The 17798-nt window shown below is 52.1% G+C and overlaps 6 protein-coding genes across 6 annotated transcripts; 4 read left to right on the forward strand and 2 right to left on the reverse strand.

Annotated features, from left to right (window-relative positions):
• Positions 1-618: 618 nt before the first annotated feature.
• On the forward strand, positions 619-2040 carry Z517_01449 (uncharacterized protein; the record flags this gene model as incomplete). The annotated part of the gene is made up of 5 exons (XM_013434409.1): positions 619-676; positions 738-946; positions 1003-1165; positions 1217-1967; positions 2016-2040. 5 exons carry the CDS (start codon positions 619-621, stop codon positions 2038-2040), a joined length of 1206 nt encoding a protein of 401 aa, XP_013289863.1.
• A 1114-nt stretch (positions 2041-3154) lies between these two features.
• Z517_01450 (uncharacterized protein) lies at positions 3155-4039 on the forward strand (the record flags this gene model as incomplete). Its single annotated transcript, XM_013434410.1, has 1 exon — positions 3155-4039. The coding sequence occupies one exon, from the start codon at positions 3155-3157 to the stop codon at positions 4037-4039; it is 885 nt and encodes a 294-aa protein (XP_013289864.1).
• A 1885-nt stretch (positions 4040-5924) lies between these two features.
• Z517_01451 (uncharacterized protein) lies at positions 5925-7083 on the forward strand (the record flags this gene model as incomplete). The annotated part of the gene is made up of 2 exons (XM_013434411.1): positions 5925-6033; positions 6149-7083. 2 exons carry the CDS (start codon positions 5925-5927, stop codon positions 7081-7083), a joined length of 1044 nt encoding a protein of 347 aa, XP_013289865.1.
• Positions 7084-7781: 698 nt separating this feature from the next.
• Z517_01452 (uncharacterized protein) lies at positions 7782-11606 on the reverse strand (the record flags this gene model as incomplete). The annotated part of the gene is made up of 1 exon (XM_013434412.1): positions 7782-11606. The coding sequence occupies one exon, from the start codon at positions 11604-11606 to the stop codon at positions 7782-7784; it is 3825 nt and encodes a 1274-aa protein (XP_013289866.1).
• A 1167-nt stretch (positions 11607-12773) lies between these two features.
• Z517_01453 (uncharacterized protein) lies at positions 12774-13601 on the forward strand (the record flags this gene model as incomplete). The annotated part of the gene is made up of 1 exon (XM_013434413.1): positions 12774-13601. One exon carries the CDS (start codon positions 12774-12776, stop codon positions 13599-13601), a length of 828 nt encoding a protein of 275 aa, XP_013289867.1.
• A 145-nt stretch (positions 13602-13746) lies between these two features.
• On the reverse strand, positions 13747-16749 carry Z517_01454 (uncharacterized protein; the record flags this gene model as incomplete). The annotated part of the gene is made up of 4 exons (XM_013434414.1): positions 13747-16192; positions 16245-16421; positions 16477-16606; positions 16662-16749. The coding sequence occupies 4 exons, from the start codon at positions 16747-16749 to the stop codon at positions 13747-13749; spliced, it is 2841 nt and encodes a 946-aa protein (XP_013289868.1).
• Between the last annotated feature and the right edge of the window lie 1049 nt (positions 16750-17798).

Genomic DNA, 17798 nt, shown 5'->3' on the forward strand with positions numbered 1-17798 from the left:
ATCAGATCGCAGCTGGTGATGATTCCCTACGTAAAAGGGCGCCCGAAGCCTCAGCTTTGCTGGTGTGTCCCTCGTATCGTCATACGAGTGGAGGCGGGTGGTAGAATCACTCAGGACAAGATTGCCTGGGCGGTCAGTTGGGGGCGTCAATACCAGGCTAGCCAGCTCATCACAGGCGCGGATGTGATTTCTTCCTCTGCTCACCAACCACCTAGAAAATCTTCCGATTGGGGGCCCCTCTCCCGAACAAGTCACCAATACCTAATAATGCTAACAGGAGCCTCCCCAGCTCCAACCCAGCTCTCCCACCCCCCCATTTTCAACTTCGTTTTCCCACTCCCTCACTCTCCGATTGCGCTCTACCCATCCTTCGCATCTCCGTGTTGTCGCGCTCGTTCAATTCGTCCACCCACTGACAACCGGACAACTCATCGCTTTTCCTTTCTTATCTGGCCTTTCTGACTACTGAGTTGTTCTCCTTTGAGCCGGACAGGGCTTTCAGCAATCCACCCCTTCCTTTCCTTGATTTTCGCATTGATCTTTGTCTCCTACCTGCGTGTACCACTTCTCCATCGCGCAAGTCCCCCCTGGTATATTGTGCGCGTATTGCAGATCAAGATGCGACCTTTGCCCAGCAAGCGAAATCCCCTGGTTGCGCCAGGCGCAGCACCATCCTGTACGTCCGTGTCCTGCGAGCTATACATTGTAGGAGGAGGAGGAACTGACATATAAACCAGATGAAGAGCTGGTCAGTTATCGGCGACTGGGCAAAACCAAGTTGACAGTCAAGCCGGGTCAAGTGGGAACATCGAATGCGACAAGGGCAGAAAATCTGGGTCCGTTCGAGTACGCGCATCTGCGGGCTCCCCTGCCGGAAGACCTCACGGGCTCCGAGATCTTCGCCAGCCAGTCGAACCAAGCTCACCCAGAGACATATTTCCTCATGGTACGAAAGAAACCAGTAACGAGTCTTCCGTCGTATCTGACCCCTTTTTTTTGCAGAGGAGAAGTAAAGATGGTTTCGTGAGCGCGACTGGCATGTTCAAGATCGCCTTTCCTTGGGCAACGCATATGGAAGAAAAGGAAGAGCGTGACTACCTCAAGAGCCTTGAATCAACAAGCCAGGACGAAGTTGCGGGCAATGTCTGGGTGGCACCGGAATTCGGTATGCTGCGTGGCGCGAAAGGAGGACACTGAAGGCTAACAATAGGTCCAGCTTTGGAACTCGCCGAGGAGTATGGACTATCGGATTGGATTCGAGCACTTCTTGACCCAACGGACATTTCGCAAACGTCATCAAGTTCTAAAAAACCAATTGCCGCGCCTCCCAAATTTGATTTGCCCACCGACAAGGCTAAACCGAGCGCTCCCGTGAAAGCGCCTCGTTCGAGAACCACCCGGTCTATGTCTCCGGCCAAACTTGCAACCCCGATCAAAGCGAAAGCATCTCCGAGAAAAAGACAGACCAAGGCTCAGAAAGAGGCCAACATCGCAAATGCAAACGCTGCAAGCGCTTCTCTCCAGTCGGCACTAGACGACGCTGCATCTGTGGTAGAAACAGAATCCAAACCAGAGTCACCCGCTTTGCCTAGTCCACCGGCGACAATCACAGAGCCGGAGATGGTCAAGGTTGAAGTGGACCAATCCATTGAGGTTGATGGCACAACGGAGACTACACACACGAATGTAACGGTCGAAATGGCGGCCGGCCTGCCCGAACTACCACTCCCCGAAGACACGGAGAAAATGCTCGAGACGGCCCGAAAGATGGTCGAAGAAGCCAAGACTCTGGAAAGCTCTCCAAAGATCTCGAAGAAGCGCAAAGCGCAAGAACCAGAGCCCAGCGACATTGACGCCGAGCTTCCAGCACAGCCTGCTAAGAAAGCGCGAGTACTAGAAGAGAAACTGAAGAGGGAAAAGGTGCGAACCCGGGCAGTTTTGGGTGTTACGGCGACTTTGGCTATTGCGTAAGTTTTTCTGGCCTCCGATGACGATTCGTATGCTAACGATTACAGCGCTGCAATTCCATACTTTTTCTAAGAGGAACTCCTTGCTTAATATGTTTTTCTACCTTTTTTTTTCGTCTGAGATACCACTTGTTCAGAATTCGTGGGTGAAAGAAGGATTGGCGAAGAATTGAATTGCACGGATGGAGACGAAAGATCCCTTTTTCGGTTGACCGGTCGTTGGACACGAGCTGACGGATGCTCTTTGAGAAGAAAACTTACTGCTCTTCTGGAGTTCTTTCAATCTTCAGTATGTCCCAAGACCAGATATCTGGTTTGACCAGAGGAACGGCGAAACGCAGCACCCAGTTGGACTGGTTGTGCTCGTACAAAGCAGGACTAAGTGCAGACACAATCGAATCCAAAACCGTTTAGTAAAAAAGAAAAAGCGCCTCCAGACGCTACAGAATCCCTTGGTGGGCGCATATCGAGGTTACAGAATCAGAGCCGGCGACAGAAGAAAGGTCTACCACCTGGTTTCAGCCTCACGGGCTCCACCAAGTGGGTTGACCTGCTCACAAGCAGCGGGTGACCAGTTTGGAAGTGCAAGTACTTGTATTGTATCGTGGCGATGATGATGTTGATGATGTTGCCAGAGTTCCAGACTTCGTTGGCGCGGGCAAACGCTCCACAATGAGGTCCGGGTGGCTTGTCACGTGCTAGAATTGAGGCGGCCCTGGGCGGACCAAAACACGTGTTGGTGGCTGTTATCCACTCCACGTGACACTCCGACCTGGCACGCCTGGCACGTCACATTGTTTTTAACGAGCTGCTGAAACACACCATGTGACGAGCGACCGTATCTCTACCGAGTCCTACGAGGGACTTGAGTGTGCTCTGTATACGGCTGGAGCCATGGAATAATATCATACTTCTGGGTGCTGAGATTGTTTGAAGTTCTTGTTTGGCTGGTGTCGCATTTGTCCAATTTTGTCTTTCATCACAGCGTTCGAGTGGTCCGTTCCTGGACGCGCTACCAAAACATCACCTTCAGGTGGCTGTTCACAGGCGCCTACGTTTCCTTCCGTACTCGATATCTCATAACATAATCTCCTCTGGTCGTCACCAGCTGATTCTCATGCCCATATGAACCATTTTCTTCATCGTTCAGGCTCTACATTTCTCTTCGGATCGTTTAAGCATGTCTGATGGCCACCTCGATCCTCCTCAATACCGCACCCATGGACCCGTCGTTTGCAACCTTGTATCAGCCTTCTCCCGATCACACGTGTCCGCAATGCGGCTACCACTTACTCCCGCCCTCCGACCCCTCCGCTGAAGCTGCCGAAGCCAGTCGCCGCATCCGCGATCTTGAAGCGCAGGTGCGGCTCCTCAACTCCAAAGCCGCTGCAGCAGTAGACAAGCTTGCAGACTACGAGGATGAAATCACAAACCTCCGCGATGCATACTCCAAGTCTCAGCAACAGCAGCAACAGGCAAAGCCGAATGCGAGGCTGAGCATTTCACCGCTAGAAGGAACTGGTTCTATTACAACGCAGGCCCAAACGCCGCCGCCACAGCAACAGTCAAGGCTGGCAAGCATCAGCGCCCTTCTTCCAGGGCGTAGACGGGAAGCCAATAGCAGTCTCGGGGGACAGAATCCCTTGACACCAGCCACAGGCACATTCCCACAAAACAACGCCGCCGTCTTCGGCAGCACCACGTTATCTCCGCCCAAAACGCCTTTTTTTGGAGCAGGAACGATACTTGGTAATTCTGCACTAGCCCTCTCCGATAACAACCAATCGACTGTCAGCCTCTCAACATTACAATCTTCGCTGGAAGAAGAGCGCACGCTTCGAATACGAGCCGAATCCTCCTTGTCACAAACTCAAACTGAGCTAGAAGAGCTCACAGCACAATTATTTGGACAGGCAAATGAGATGGTAGCAAATGAAAGGAAAGCCCGGGCAAAGTTGGAAGAGAGGGTTAAAGTGTTGGAGCAGAGGGATGTTGAGAAGAGGAAGAGGCTAGAACGGTTGGAGAAGGCTGTGAGCCGGATTGAGAGAGTTCGAGGCATGGTTGGGGACTGAGACACTCGGATCGGGACATCGGTTTTGCAAGGACGAAGAGTCTGAATCAAGAGAGATGTCTATGAAACCTCGTCCATACCCAGTTTGAGTACTTCGGCCTTGGCTATGAGTGGCCCCCGAGTTGGAGCTCACGAGCCGATTTATCGTTCAGACAACGGTTGAGCGAAGACTTGACACCACAAACAGCAACACTCATCTCCTACCGATGAAGGAATCGGGGATAGGTAGTGAGCGCAAGGAAGTGAACCGGAGAAACAGGCACGACTACTACTTTGTGTTCCAGTGCAGGAATGTCTCCAGCAACCGCAACTAGACTTGCACCGCCGAGATCAGCATCAACCATTCAAGATCTTCCGTCGACCCTTGAGACTCGCACTCCCCAAAAAGGTCGTAGAAAGTTCTGCGAAGGGCTAAACATTCGCAAGGCACAACTGGGATGAAAGAGCAAGCAAGGGAAGCCAAAGCAAGAACGCTTTCTCCTGGAGAAATGAGCGTCATTATCGCCGAACATCTGCAAAGGAATGGCTATAATCAGATTGGGTTGCAGAAAGGCACTCGGAAGGATCAGAAATCAATCAGGCTAGAAGAGTTGGTTTTGAGCGCAGAACATGTTGCGTGAGTGAAAGCGGCACTGTCTGTAATCCTACGCCGTGTATCGCATCCAATATTTCTCCGACATCCCTTCAGAAACCACTCTTTGCAATGTTTTCAATATGGATCGCGTTCGATGGTGTTGATCCCAGTGCCAAGCCCTGGTCGTTGTGGTCACGTGCTGAACCGCTCTTGACATCGTGCTGGGTTGTCTGCTCCTCTCCGTTCCTCTTCTGTGTCATGTATCAACGACAATCTGCCTCCTGGCACTCCCTTGACATGGCTTTGTTGAGGAAACATGCTCGTAATTCGAGATCCAAGTCACCATCATGGCCGCACAGCAAGGCCCCGTCAACTATCACCTTACACTCTGATGGAGCAGACATATCAGCATCCAAATATTCCTGGCCGCAGACCGAACAGGCTCGTATAAAGTGGAAGTTTTAACAGGTCTCACTGCAATGGAAGACGTCTTGTCAGGATGACATGCTCCACATCGGAACCCTCCTCAAAATGCTATGTTCAATGTTCAATTCTTGATATGAGTGCCGGATTTGGCCAGTGGCATCAGCGGAGGACCCCCAAAGTCCTTACCTCCAGCCTGACCTTGTCCTTCGGCTTGACATTTAACTAACGAGGAACTTCGACCTTCGTCTCACTGCGATCCGCCTTTTCCGTCTGATTAATGTCTTTGATCGAGGCAAGGGTGATTGGAAGCGCAACACACCTGTGCTGCGACGTTTCGTCCCTATGCTGTCGGCCGTACCCGGACCTTGTCCACGTGAAGACTGAGCCCCCTTTTGAGGTTTGGTTTTATCCGACATCAGTATCTGCTTGCCCAACGGATCAAAGTGTTCCGACTAGCACAATTGTTTTCTGCTGACAGTGATTGGCCTTTGTTTCAGAAATCTGCCCCCACTGTCATCAAGGCGCCTATCCCCATTTTTATGGTTCTTTACGTGCGAGGATCGCCTGGTCGAGACTACGCGTGCTTCCCCATGACGAAACCTGTGGTGTTGGACATCCCGGAGTACGAGTACTTGTATACGCCATCAATTATGCCTCATCCGATGACTGACACCCCGAGCACTAGCCAGATTCAGAATTTACAGAGCCGGTGGTGGTCACATCTCGAAATTCGATGTGCAGGATGTAATCTCCCAGGACTGCGATGCATGCCTTGGACCTGGCAACACTGTGCCATTGTTCCCGTCTCATAAACATGACCAGTTGCGCCCTGGGCACTGTTTCCTCTCAGAACAACCCCAACGACGCAAGTGGGTAACAGATCAATATGCGTTTCTCGAAAGACTACTCGGTGCTCTTCTTATTGATGGCAGTTTCGGTGGCTGCGATTGAACTCGAGAAACGAACCACAGTCCCAGCATTCGTCCGGGAGTATGGTATGCATCTTTCTGTGTCTTGGGGCTTGTCTTCCTTGGCTTCGTCTGGGAAGGAGGAAGCCAATGTGACTCTTACAATGGGAGAAACTGAACTGACGAGATGTCCTCACCACAGCTCCCATGTTGTTTCTCGATCCCATGGAAGCCTTCTTCCCCAGTTCCATCGCCCTACAAGTAGCCAATAGCCACCCCGAGGACTTTGATGGGCAGAACATCTGTCCACCTGCGCCCTTGACGTTGTCCAATCTCGACAGCCTGAACCAGTTCAGCAACAACGGCCGCAACGTCTCCCTCACGTCCGACCAAGGCATCCGCGCCCTCCCTCCGTGGTTCCACGGCGTGAAGCCCAACCCGGACGGCTCTTTGCCCTGCAACACGACCGCCTCGGCCGTCGTGACGGTGGAAAAGCCCGACGACGTCCTCGACGCGTTCTTCTTCTTCTTCTACGCCTACAACCGCGGCGACTGGATCTTTGGACTCCCCGTGCTCGAGCTGGGCGACCACGTCGGCGACTGGGAACACGTCATGGTGCGGTTCCAGAACGAAACCCCCCACGCGATATGGTACAGCCAACACTCGAGTGGCCAGGCGTTCACGTTCAGCGCCGTGCAGAAATTCAAAGACGGAGCCCGCCCCATCGTCTACCCGGCCAACGGTACCCACGCCAACTACGCGACCCCGGGCGCCCACCCGCTCGACATCACAGGCCTCAACCTAGGCACCGGCCTGCCCATCTCGCCCGTGACCGACGAGACCGGGCGCGGCCCGCTCTGGGACCCCCTGCACAACGCTCTGTTCTACTCGTTCGACAACGCCTCCCAGAAATTCACCGCCTACAACGCCCGCGACCCCACGGCCTGGCTCGACTTCGCCGGCGTCTGGGGCGACGTGCAACTGCCCCTCAACGCCACGGGCCAGGTCGACCTGCTCGGCCAGATCAAGTTTGTCAGCGGGCCCACGGGGCCCAAGTTCAAGGGCCTGGGCAGGACAAATGTTTGTAACACGGCCGACGAGGCTGCTTGTCTCGTTCTCACGTCGCTGGACGCGTGAGGGTGAGGCACTAAAATTCGAGGAGGGGAGATATGCACATTATGTATGTATGTCTAAGGACGGAGGACCGAAGATTTGGTGAGATTGAACTCGAGGTATGTAGGGTATGTACAGTAAGGTAGCTCACTAGCTGGCTGGCCTATCTGGGGTTTTGGGGGAGTTTTGAGCAAATCAGTGAAAGGGCATCCGGGATATACATCCATGTTTTGTACCACGACTCTCCTGCCTCTCTTCCCCCTTTTCCCTTTTCTCTCTCGCCTCGAACGCTACATGTAGACCTCGAACATTTTCTCATATCCATCCGAGGAGAAACGGTCATTTGGACCATAGACACCGTGTCGCTCTGCTTTGCTCTGTTCAGCTCACAATCAGGACTTGGGGAATGGCAACCTGGCACGGACAAGCAAGGTATATATGTATACATTACAGCAGATTGGTGTAGCGAATTGAAATACAATATTGACAATCTATTCTCAGTAATTGTTACATGCATTCGAAGGGTATCGTCGGAGCTCTATGGACATCAAAATCTCGGTGCAAGACCGTCTAGTCTCTCGCTAACAGGTACATTAATCATTGCTTCAGTTGGTTCTCAATAGACTGATACGCCCAAATATGGGGTCTGACAAACGCCTCGCAAAGGATGACGACCGTTTTCATCATTCGCCAACGTCGTTACATTGCTTCTCTGTGAGCATTTAGAGCTGGATCACATCCACCTCGCTGAAATCAGGCGGAGCGCCACTGTAGACACACCGGCCTTTGGAATCAAGACCCTGTCGGACATTGCTCACCCAAAGGTGTTGGCTGAAGCGGCCCATCCGGTGCACCTCGTCGTCGCTAACGCCGAGTTCATCCCGAGGAATCCAGATGACAGGTCTTTTGGCTCGGAGTGCACTGTGTTGGAAAGCCCTCTGCACGAGTTGATCGCGCTCTTCCGGGGTCAGATCCTCCAGTTCGTCATTGACTCCTCCAAAAAGAGCATCGGCAAGTTGGTTCCGGGCCGCACGTTGTGCTTCAATGTCCTTCTCATTGCCCGTGACCGGGTTGAAGTTGTTGAGCTTGTCAAAGACACCCTTTGGTTGTTGCAAATGATGAGACTGACGCTTCGATGCTCCACCGACTTGCGATAGGCTTCTACTTTGTGAGGGATTCTCCCATTCACCAAAGTTCGATGCTCGACGGTTCCTTGTGTTATCCCGGTCGGCCCAGGATTTGCGATTGTTTCTCTGAGAAATATTGCGCGGCACTAGGCCTTTCGTCTTGTCGGCTGTCATCTGGGCGGCTGCTTTCATCATTCGTACACCTCTGCTATCCTGGTCCAAATTCATCGCGATCTCTGGATTCTGAAACTCGTATGGCTCAAGCTCAGGCAACTTCTGAGACCTTTGTCGTTCGAGTCTGTCCTGTCTACCCTTTTCAATGTCTTGCAGTTCGATCTCGTGTTGTTGGCGGTCTTCCTCCATCGACTGTCGCTCGTTACGCTCCAGCTGGTCTTCGAGATCTTCATCTTCATTCTCGTTCTCAATGAGTCCATGTTTCCTTTGCATTGCTCGAGCAAATTCCTCGTCTCGTCGGACTGCATCATCTTCCAGAGTGATCGGGAGGTATCTAAACAATGGGCTGAAAGCGTTGTTTAGCAGTAACTGGTAACCGGCGGTGAGGATAAGGATCACAATCATCCCGATTGCCTGGCCTGAGCAAGCGACGTTCCCGTGTTGATCTCTGACCAAGAAAAACATGCCAATCAGAGCAACCTCCATCACATAGACACCAACAAAGGTGAAATTAATGGCGTTGGGATACAAAAGACCACCTGTGTCGCGAGTAAAGCGATTGACGTAAAGTGTGTTATACCGGTAGACAAACCAAAAAAGCGAGAAGGTGACGATGTTGAAGAGAAGGATCAGGGGCGAGATAACGGAATAGATCAAACCGATGCAAGCCAGATTCGTGTACACAGGGAAGAATGTTCCCCACTGGATGTTTTGTAATTGAGTCTGTCGTGTGAATTTGGCCCGGGCTGTATTGTCGAAGAGAGGGGCGAGGACGAACCATCCGATGAGTGAGCCCACTTGCAGCAGGGCTCCAGCACTCACTGACAAGGCCTGGAGCAGCATGTATGAGAAGAAATAATTGCTGGCCTTTGGGATGTTGTTGCCCAGGAGACTCGGGACGTTGGTCCAGCCGTCTACGCTCGTGAAAAGCGCAAAGAACTGGGTCAACGCAGAGGCGATTGAGACGACCAGGAACAACTGGACGAACAGGAAGCAAAAGTAGTAGCGTTGAACCGAAAGTTCCACCAGCATCCCAGACGGTGTTCCCTGGCATCGCACCAGGAAACGAAGGATTAGAGGGAGCAGGAACAGTAGCAGACCGAGCAATGCCGCGGGCAACACACCTTGAAGGACACTCCGGATCCAAGCAGGAATCTTGAGAACCCAATGAAGCCACTCCCACGTCTTTGCAGCAGTCTCGAGCTGCGAAAGAGCCGACGTGAAAGCGATGGGGATGGCCCAGAGGATGATCATACCAACCACAATAGCGACAACCCCGCCTGTTCGAATATATGCAGACCACCATGGGATCGACATGTTGTCCCAAATCACATCATTGGGATCGATCTCGACCAAGCGTGGAGCCATCTGCTTGGGCAGATGGTGACTGACAGCCTGACACGCCATGTGTGCCGCGACCTGGTGATTGAACTGGACAAAGGCGGAGTTCATCAGTGGGAACCGTTCAGGATGGGCTTGATCATCCTCTATTTCGACATTGAGCCTGGCAACCTCCTTTCGGCAGTATCGAATGGTGTCAACCTTTTCGCCCATTAGAGGCAGCGAAGGCATCCATTGCCAGCCGAATATTGGTAGTCGCATTGTTTCGCGATCTTTATCGCTCAGATAACGTCGCCAGACTGCATCATCGGGGTCGTGGTCAAAGTTCCATTCAAACGCAGATGGGTAGTCGACTGGCTCCTTTTCGTCTGAGCTGAGACCTATGGCTTTTTTGAGCTTTTCAACTCTAGTCAATTGCTTTTCTGGTCGAGCCTTTTCACCCCCCATTGTACTACCTTGAGAGATCGGGCTTTGGGATCGTTGAGCGGTGGAATTCTCCATTGTCCTTCCCCGGTCGTCAAGTGAGCTGTCATTCTTTGCAGAGGCATCTTTGGCACGTGTTGTTCGCGGTTGTCCGTATGCTTTGTGGTTCTTGGATGCCGTTGGTCTGACTCTTTCTACTTCGTCGTTGTCGTCGTGAGAACTGCGGCCCAGTTCCTTTTGTTCGACATCAGCCGCCACGAAACCATTGGTGGTGTCGATGGTGTCAGTGACGCCCTTGTTGACACCACGAATACCTCCCAGCAATCCTTTGCCAACTTTGTCCAGACCGTGAGTGACCGCAGATATGCCTCCGCCAATGATGGGGATATTGAACCGGTCTCGCTGAGGCTCGGGAATCTCGTCCTCCTCATCATCGCTTGACGCCGAGTGAGAACCAGCCTGATGGCCGTGGATGACATCGTGGAGGTTATGCTCAATCTGATGAGGGTTTCCAGTCGAGGTTCCATGGCCATGGGCTGCTCGATCACCAGCTTCATCCCTAATGGTAGCTCGCAGCTTCTTTTCCTCCTTGGTGAGTTTCTTGCCGGCCTCCTTCTCAGCTTTGGCAATACCCTCCTCGTGCTTTTTGAAACATTTCCTAATAAGCTCTGTTTCGGCTGCTTCAAGAGTTTTAGCGAGCTTATCGCGTCGTTTTATCTTGGCACTGAGCTCGTCAAAGTTGCGGTTGATCCAGATGTTTCTCAGTCCGCCAGGGAACACGTCGTAGAGGCCATCAAGAGCCTCGACGTTGCACCACTTCTGAGGTATCGAGCTCACCAGCACAGTGGTAGCAGAGGCACGCAGACGATGTTGGGGGGAGGTCAAGTATGCCTGCCGCATTCGGATGTAGCCTCGTAGTTCGTCGAAAGACACGTAACATATCCAGACAATAAGGCCCAAGGCCAACAGCCAGTGAGCCCAATATCGACCTGTGTGGTTGGGAGCGACATTCCCCCAAGCCAGCTGATCCAAGCCCGTCACATTGCTCTCATTCTCATTTTTGCCGAGTGCAAATTGTGCCCCACGACCATCGACCATGTTGAGAGGAATAAGAATTGGCAAGATAACCAAGGCCGCCGGAACAAATATTTTGAGCAGCGTACGCAGATATCTCAGGAAGAAATAAGCATCCAGGCCACACTTTTGGACGAATTCGGAGTTTGAAGTGGCAGTCACAGGCTTGATCCATTTCCACCAGCCTGGGGGTGAAGGGGTGGTCCGTTCTCTTTCTGGGACGAGGTATGTCCGCGGCTGGTATATTCTGGCGAAGCGGTCCTTGATGACGAGAAACACTCCGATTTGGATCCCGAACACTGCAATGGCAGTGACCAAGGACGCAGCGAATTGACCAGCACTTTGACCATTCTTCTGTTCTGCTGCGGTGGTGTTCCCACCGAGATTCAGGGTGTCGTTCAACGACATTTTGTATTATGCTTGACTTTGTTGCGGTAATCTTCTTTCTGCGTGAAGAGATCTTGTATCATGAATGCTCGTTGCTAAAGGATTGGTCGTAGCATGACTGGTGTTCTTGTGACGGGCTGCGTACGCGTTTGGAACGTGAGAGGTGGGTGATGCGGTGGACGTCACTGACCAGCGATATTAAGCTGGGGCCGCAGTTTCTGATGAAAGGGACCGTCCTTTCAGGGGGTCCTCGAAATAAGTACAAGGACAAAGCAAGAGAAGGGAATCAAGGACGGTTGTTGTAAGAATGGAGAAAGAAGAGATTCAACACACAAAGGAAAGCAAGATCAAAAAGTTGGAATAGAGGGCTTGGGAAGTACGTGTTCTGACGATCGAAAGGCAAGGAATGAAGATCGAGATAGACTGTGTGAGGATCGCATGCCTTGTGTTGGTGCCTCCCAACGTCAGTGACGTCGTTGGTAACGCGCCACTGGCGCCACCAAACGCACAGGAGCACCTAAGGGGGGTTCGAGGGCCCTCGGAGGCCAATCAGTACAGGTGCTACAGCCCGCGTCCAAGCAGCGGTGCGACGCCTAGGCCACCTCTAGTCTAGGCGGCCCGCCTGGCGCCCGAATGCCCACTCCGGTTGCGCATGGTAAAGACCCAAACAGCCATCCGGTTGCCCATCCAGGTTTCAACCCAGGCCGTCCAGTGGTGCAAAGCGCCAGCATTCGTGGCGCAGCAGACAGACAGATTTGATCGACTGGTCACAAATTCAGCATTTCGTAGCGACAAGCGACTGACAGGCGAGACGCCAGATGGGAGATACAAGTATAGATGCGATCCGACAACTGGAGAAAACATGAAACACCTGTGCTCGGAACAAGCCCCGTCAGATCTCATCTTCACCCGTACTCGTATGTTTAATTCAGCCCTCATGTTGGTGGCGAGATTGAGTTTCGAGGCTCTGGGCGAGTCGGCCTCTCTCGCAGCCTTGTGAACCTCGGAAGCTGAAAACCACCAAGTGGCGCGTGCTGCACCTCGCAAGGCTACCAATGTATAGTAACACTTCAGCTCTCCTAGACCAAACACCTTTCTCTCCATAACAAAGATTGGCCCAATTGAATACCCTTGTTCAGCCATTGTGCTTTGTTTCCGTGTATATCCCTCCACCCTCTCACAGAAATCATGAGCCAATCGTCCATCACCGTCTCCAAAACCTCATCTGGAATCACTACAATCACCATCACCCGCCCCCATCGCCGCAATGCCGTGAATCCATCCACCGCCCGCGCTCTATACTCGGCCTTTATTGAGTTCGAGGAGGACGCCTCGCAGAAATTCGCCATCCTCACCGGGTCCGAGGGAGCCTTCTGCGCCGGCGCAGACCTTGTCGACCTGACGGCACAGTCAAAACAAGATCCAGCCACTCTGGATCCGCTGGATAGAGATCATCTGCAACCGATTCAAGACCGCAACTGCGGTCCCATGGGCCCATCGAGGTTGCAGGTGAAAAAGCCCGTCATCGCCGCAGTGGCAGGTCACGCCGTTGCCGGCGGCCTCGAATTGAGCCTTCTGGCCGACATGCGGGTGGTTGAAGAGGACGCAATCTTCGGCGTCTACTGTCGTCGCTGGGGTGTGCCGCTGATAGACGGCGGCACAGTCCGCTTGCAAGCCATCGTTGGCCTGGGACGAGCATTGGATATGATTCTTACCGGACGACCAGTTTCTGCGCAGGAAGCTCTGTTCATGGGTCTCGCAAACAGAGTCGTTCCCAAGGGCAAGGCGCTCGAGGAAGCCACGAAACTCGCCGAATCACTACTGAGGTTCCCCAACGCGTGCATGAATTCTGACCGAGATTCTTGCTACTATGCCGCATATAATGCCCAGAATTTTGAGGATGCCATGAGGTACGAGTACGATCACGGGGTCAAAGTAGTGCAGATGGAGAGTATAGCTGGTGCTGCTCGATTTGCCGATGGACGCGGGAGACACGGCGGATTTGACAAGTTGTAACCTCCGCAGCCTCGCTTCTCTCTAACAGCAATTGATAAATTCAATGATAGTCTATGATTCGGACACTTATTGGGCGGCGATCGACAATCATTACACGGTGTATTGCCTCGTCCCTTTCCTGTGGTTTCTAGATCGCGTCCTTTCGTCAACGTCCTCCATAATAACCCGCGCTTTCGCCGCCACCGCCACCATGATACTGACCCTGACTCTGGTACGGATCCTGGTAGGCGGTCTGGTATTGATAGTCTTGCCCTTCTTGACCGTAACCATAATTACCAGCATCTTGTCGACCATATTGCTCGTATCCGGGAGGTGGCTGTAAGGGCATGGGACTGGGCGATCTGTTGTCTGCAGCCGAGCGCTCACCAAGCAGTGCGGCTTCGTGCAGTTCCTTTGATCCCCCTAATTCACTGCCATTCGATCCGAAATCCTGATCGTCTAGACCGCGTGCTCCGCTTCCAGGAAAGCCGCCCATGAATTTCGTGTATTTGTTCAACGAGCCGGCGACCCCGTGGACACCAGGAATAGGTAACTTTTCGGCCATGCTCAACATATTTCCCAGACCACCACCTCCCCCATGTTGTTGTTGCGCCGGTTTATGCCCCGTGAAATTTCCGAGAACGTTACCTACCATACCCAGCGGATTGCTCCCTTGGCCGCCGCTCTGGTGTCCACCAGGAATGAGATTCGCCAGTCCACCAAATGCTCCAGCGTTTGACGAAGACTGATGTCCTCCTCCGCCACCATGCTGCTGTTGACCTGGGATGAAGCTCGCAAGGCCGCCCAGTGGGCTAGAACTTGTATGGTGTGCTCCACCGGTGCTTGGAGCAGAATGCTGTATATGCTCATTAACGCCTCCTTTGTGGTTCTTACCAGCTCGTACGCCGTCTGAACTCAACAGGCTTTCGAGACTGCGTCCCCTGTCGGGTAAGCCGTCCACCCATCGCGTTACTGCACCGAACATGCTCCGATGGACTTCGAGTCTTTCATTTCTGAAGGCGGGATGATGGAATATACTCTCAACATCGTGCATGACCTGTTGCACCGGGACATCAGGGTGTTCCCAAGCATATAGAACTCGCGGAGCCACAAATTTGAGAATCTCAGCGGCCACATTGCCGGCAGGTTCGTTCAGCATGTTGCTGAAGTGGTCCTTGCTCAGCATTGAGTGCGTGGGATCCGTACAATGTGGATCCGTCCAGACCTCGTATTGATGCTTTGCGGATGAACTCAGAACGCCCTCACTACCCGTCTGCAGTGCCTTAGAGATTGCGTTGAGAATTGGTCGTACAAAAGGGGCCAAGAGTGAGAGGATGAACACCGTCAGAGTTTCGGTGATACGGTCGACAAGCGCCTCTAAACCTGGAATCTTTTCGATGATACCACTGATTGTCCGAACAACTTTATCTCGGAATGCTAAAATCGGATAAATCTGAGCGACCGTCTTTGCTGGGTCAAAATTTGAGAGTCCTTCGAGAGCGGTTGAACTGGGACCACCGGATTGTGCTGGTGGCGGTTGTGGTTGTGTTGGATTAGCTGACTGCATAGGCTGTGAGGGATGAGAACTCGTATGTTGTGGTTGCTGCCAGTCCTGCTGTGTATTGACATATTGGTCGTGTGCAGCATAGTTTTGGTTCATCCCCTGATCATGCCATTGAGATTGATGTTGAGAGGGTGGTGGATTGTTGAAACTCTGCGGCATGCCTTGGTCATGCCACTGCGATTGCTGTTGGTACTGAGGTGGGTTCTGTTCCCAATGTGGCTGATAACCTGATTGAGACTGTTGATTCCAAGCATTTGCGTCAAAAGACTGAGGTTGCGACGGATAGCTGGGATGTGATGCCCGACTACTCTCCCAGTCATCTATCCCCCTCGAGGAGCCCCCATAATCCTCAATTCCACGATAACCCCCCTGCGCGCCAAAGGCCTGGTGTTGACTAGCACGCGCCTGGGCCTGAGAGCTTGCCTGCAGTTGTTCCGCTTCATCACAAAGGCCTTTGGTTCCAGGGACCTTGGAGAGAAGTTTGACTAATGTCATCAAAGGATTTGATGACTGCGCTGCTTGCTGAGCTGTGCCGAGAGCATTGTCCATTTCGTTCACTTCACTCTGGGTGAAATGATCGGTTGCCTCTCCGAGGACCGAGTGATAAAAATCCACCATCCCGAAAGTGCCTGTGACAAGTGGGAAAACATGTTTTCCGCGTAGATTGATCGCGGTGGCAGTTCCCACATGAGGAAACACATTGTGGAAGCCCATTTCCCGAAGCGCCAGTTCAACGTAATTTGTGTGAGCACCAAAATCTTCCAGTGTATGCAGGCCTTGTCCAAGACATCTCAAAGCCTCAGCGAGATCCTCATCTTTCCCTTTGAAGAATCCGTGGCCATTGGTGTAGAGACGACCGTGGTGGATACTGCGTTCAAAGCTGTACTTGACGAAAGCCGCGCTGGTAGCCCAATCGCCTTTACCATTCGCAATATAGTTCTTCATGCCCGTCTCCATATCGATTTGTAGCTCAATGTCTCTGACCGGACCGCGGAGGCGTGCATCGAACTTTCGGGCATCCTCGTTGTCATTGTAGTCTTTAGGGTTGCTGAAGACTCTGTCAGAGTTTGTTGCTGGCGCAGGAAAAGGGATAAACCTACTCAATATGTTCTTCAGGTCGATATACCCCTAGGCGCTCTGAAGTGACCTCGAACTCGGCTGTAGCATACCCGAATCCAAGAAACGATAGCAGCCAAACCAAGATACGAATGGTCTCTGGTTGTGCTTTCTTTAAAGCTCCGGTATCCATGGCCTGAGAATAGTCGCGAAGCCAATTCCTGTGACGGGTGGTTAGCCCTCGCGTTGTTTACGCCAGAGTAGAGTACGGCGTACCCAAAGTAGACACGTTTGATCATCATCGAATTCCATTTGTGATGACGGATACAGGCCACAGTCTTCAAGACGTCTTCGATATCGCCATGGCGCCAATTCTTGCCCTCTACCGCAGAGATAGAGGCAATGTCTGTGCCGAGTGTCAGCGGGGGTCTTCTGACCAGATATCTCTCTGGGTTACGCACTGCCAGCACCAAATGCATGGGCTTGGAGGGTGAAGAATACCAGGCCCAGGAAGAGACACAACAGGATATTGCGTGTGATTAGAGCCATGGTTGACTGATGTCTCGTCCACGACGAGGTTGTTACTTGTGTTAAAGCAAGCCCGAAAAGTGGAGGATTGAATGAGAAGAATCTCGGACCAAGAATGTCAATGCCAAGATGGAATTCGATCTGTGTCTCCTGGGCCTGGATTATGAGCTCAATCGAGTATATTCACATACGTATCACCAGCTCAAAGACAAGTCGCCATCTGGAAACTAATATTCTCGAACATATTAGAGTCGCAGAGTGGCTTGACGTTATAAGGCGGGACAGTGAGAGGGGTGACGGGATCCATACAATGTTGGTTTACCAGCCACATTTGCCAACCCACTGAGACATCCGCCTAATAACCCCATGCCGAATCTGACCAATTGTTTCGAATTGTACGAGATACTAACAGAGAGACTTATCTGCACTGCCACCGGTACATGTTACAAGTACTCGTGTGTCGAATGGCAGTGATGAGTCAACCTGCGTCTGGTACCTTGCAGAGCTGAATCGTGAAAACCAAGATCGAGGCTATGCAACAAGCATCTCATTCCCTCAGGTACAGAGCAAGTACGTGGGTAGTCCACGACTACATGGACAGCAGGCAGAGGTGCTATGGCCTCTCTCAACCGCCTATCACGAAAGACATACGAGGACACCAAAACAGTGCAGAGCAGCAATCAATACCGATACTCATAAATTTCTCAGCTTTCTATTACTAGAAATACATCTCATAACGGCGGATAATCCCACCGACCGTTGTGCTGGACAAGAATGTGGCCCCATGAAAGTCCTATCGTTTTAAGCCAGCCGTCAACCGTGAGATGTGCATTTGTTCCATCCTTTTGTGGAACCAACATAGCCAACCAGGAAACCCAACATCAGCCCATCTGGTATCTTTTGTTTTCTCATCTGTCATTTCCTCCCCCCCCAGGTACCGAATGTGCAAAACTCCCGTAAATCCACAAGTAAATAAGAACCGCCAATATGATGATGATCGTTGTCTATCATGATCCTCTTGACCTTGGATATGCTCGGGAAACTCCATGCTAAAATCAAGTTTGTCTTTG

Source organism: Fonsecaea pedrosoi, assembly GCF_000835455.1.
Source record: "Fonsecaea pedrosoi CBS 271.37 unplaced genomic scaffold supercont1.1, whole genome shotgun sequence".
Classification (NCBI taxonomy): domain Eukaryota; kingdom Fungi; phylum Ascomycota; class Eurotiomycetes; order Chaetothyriales; family Herpotrichiellaceae; genus Fonsecaea; species Fonsecaea pedrosoi.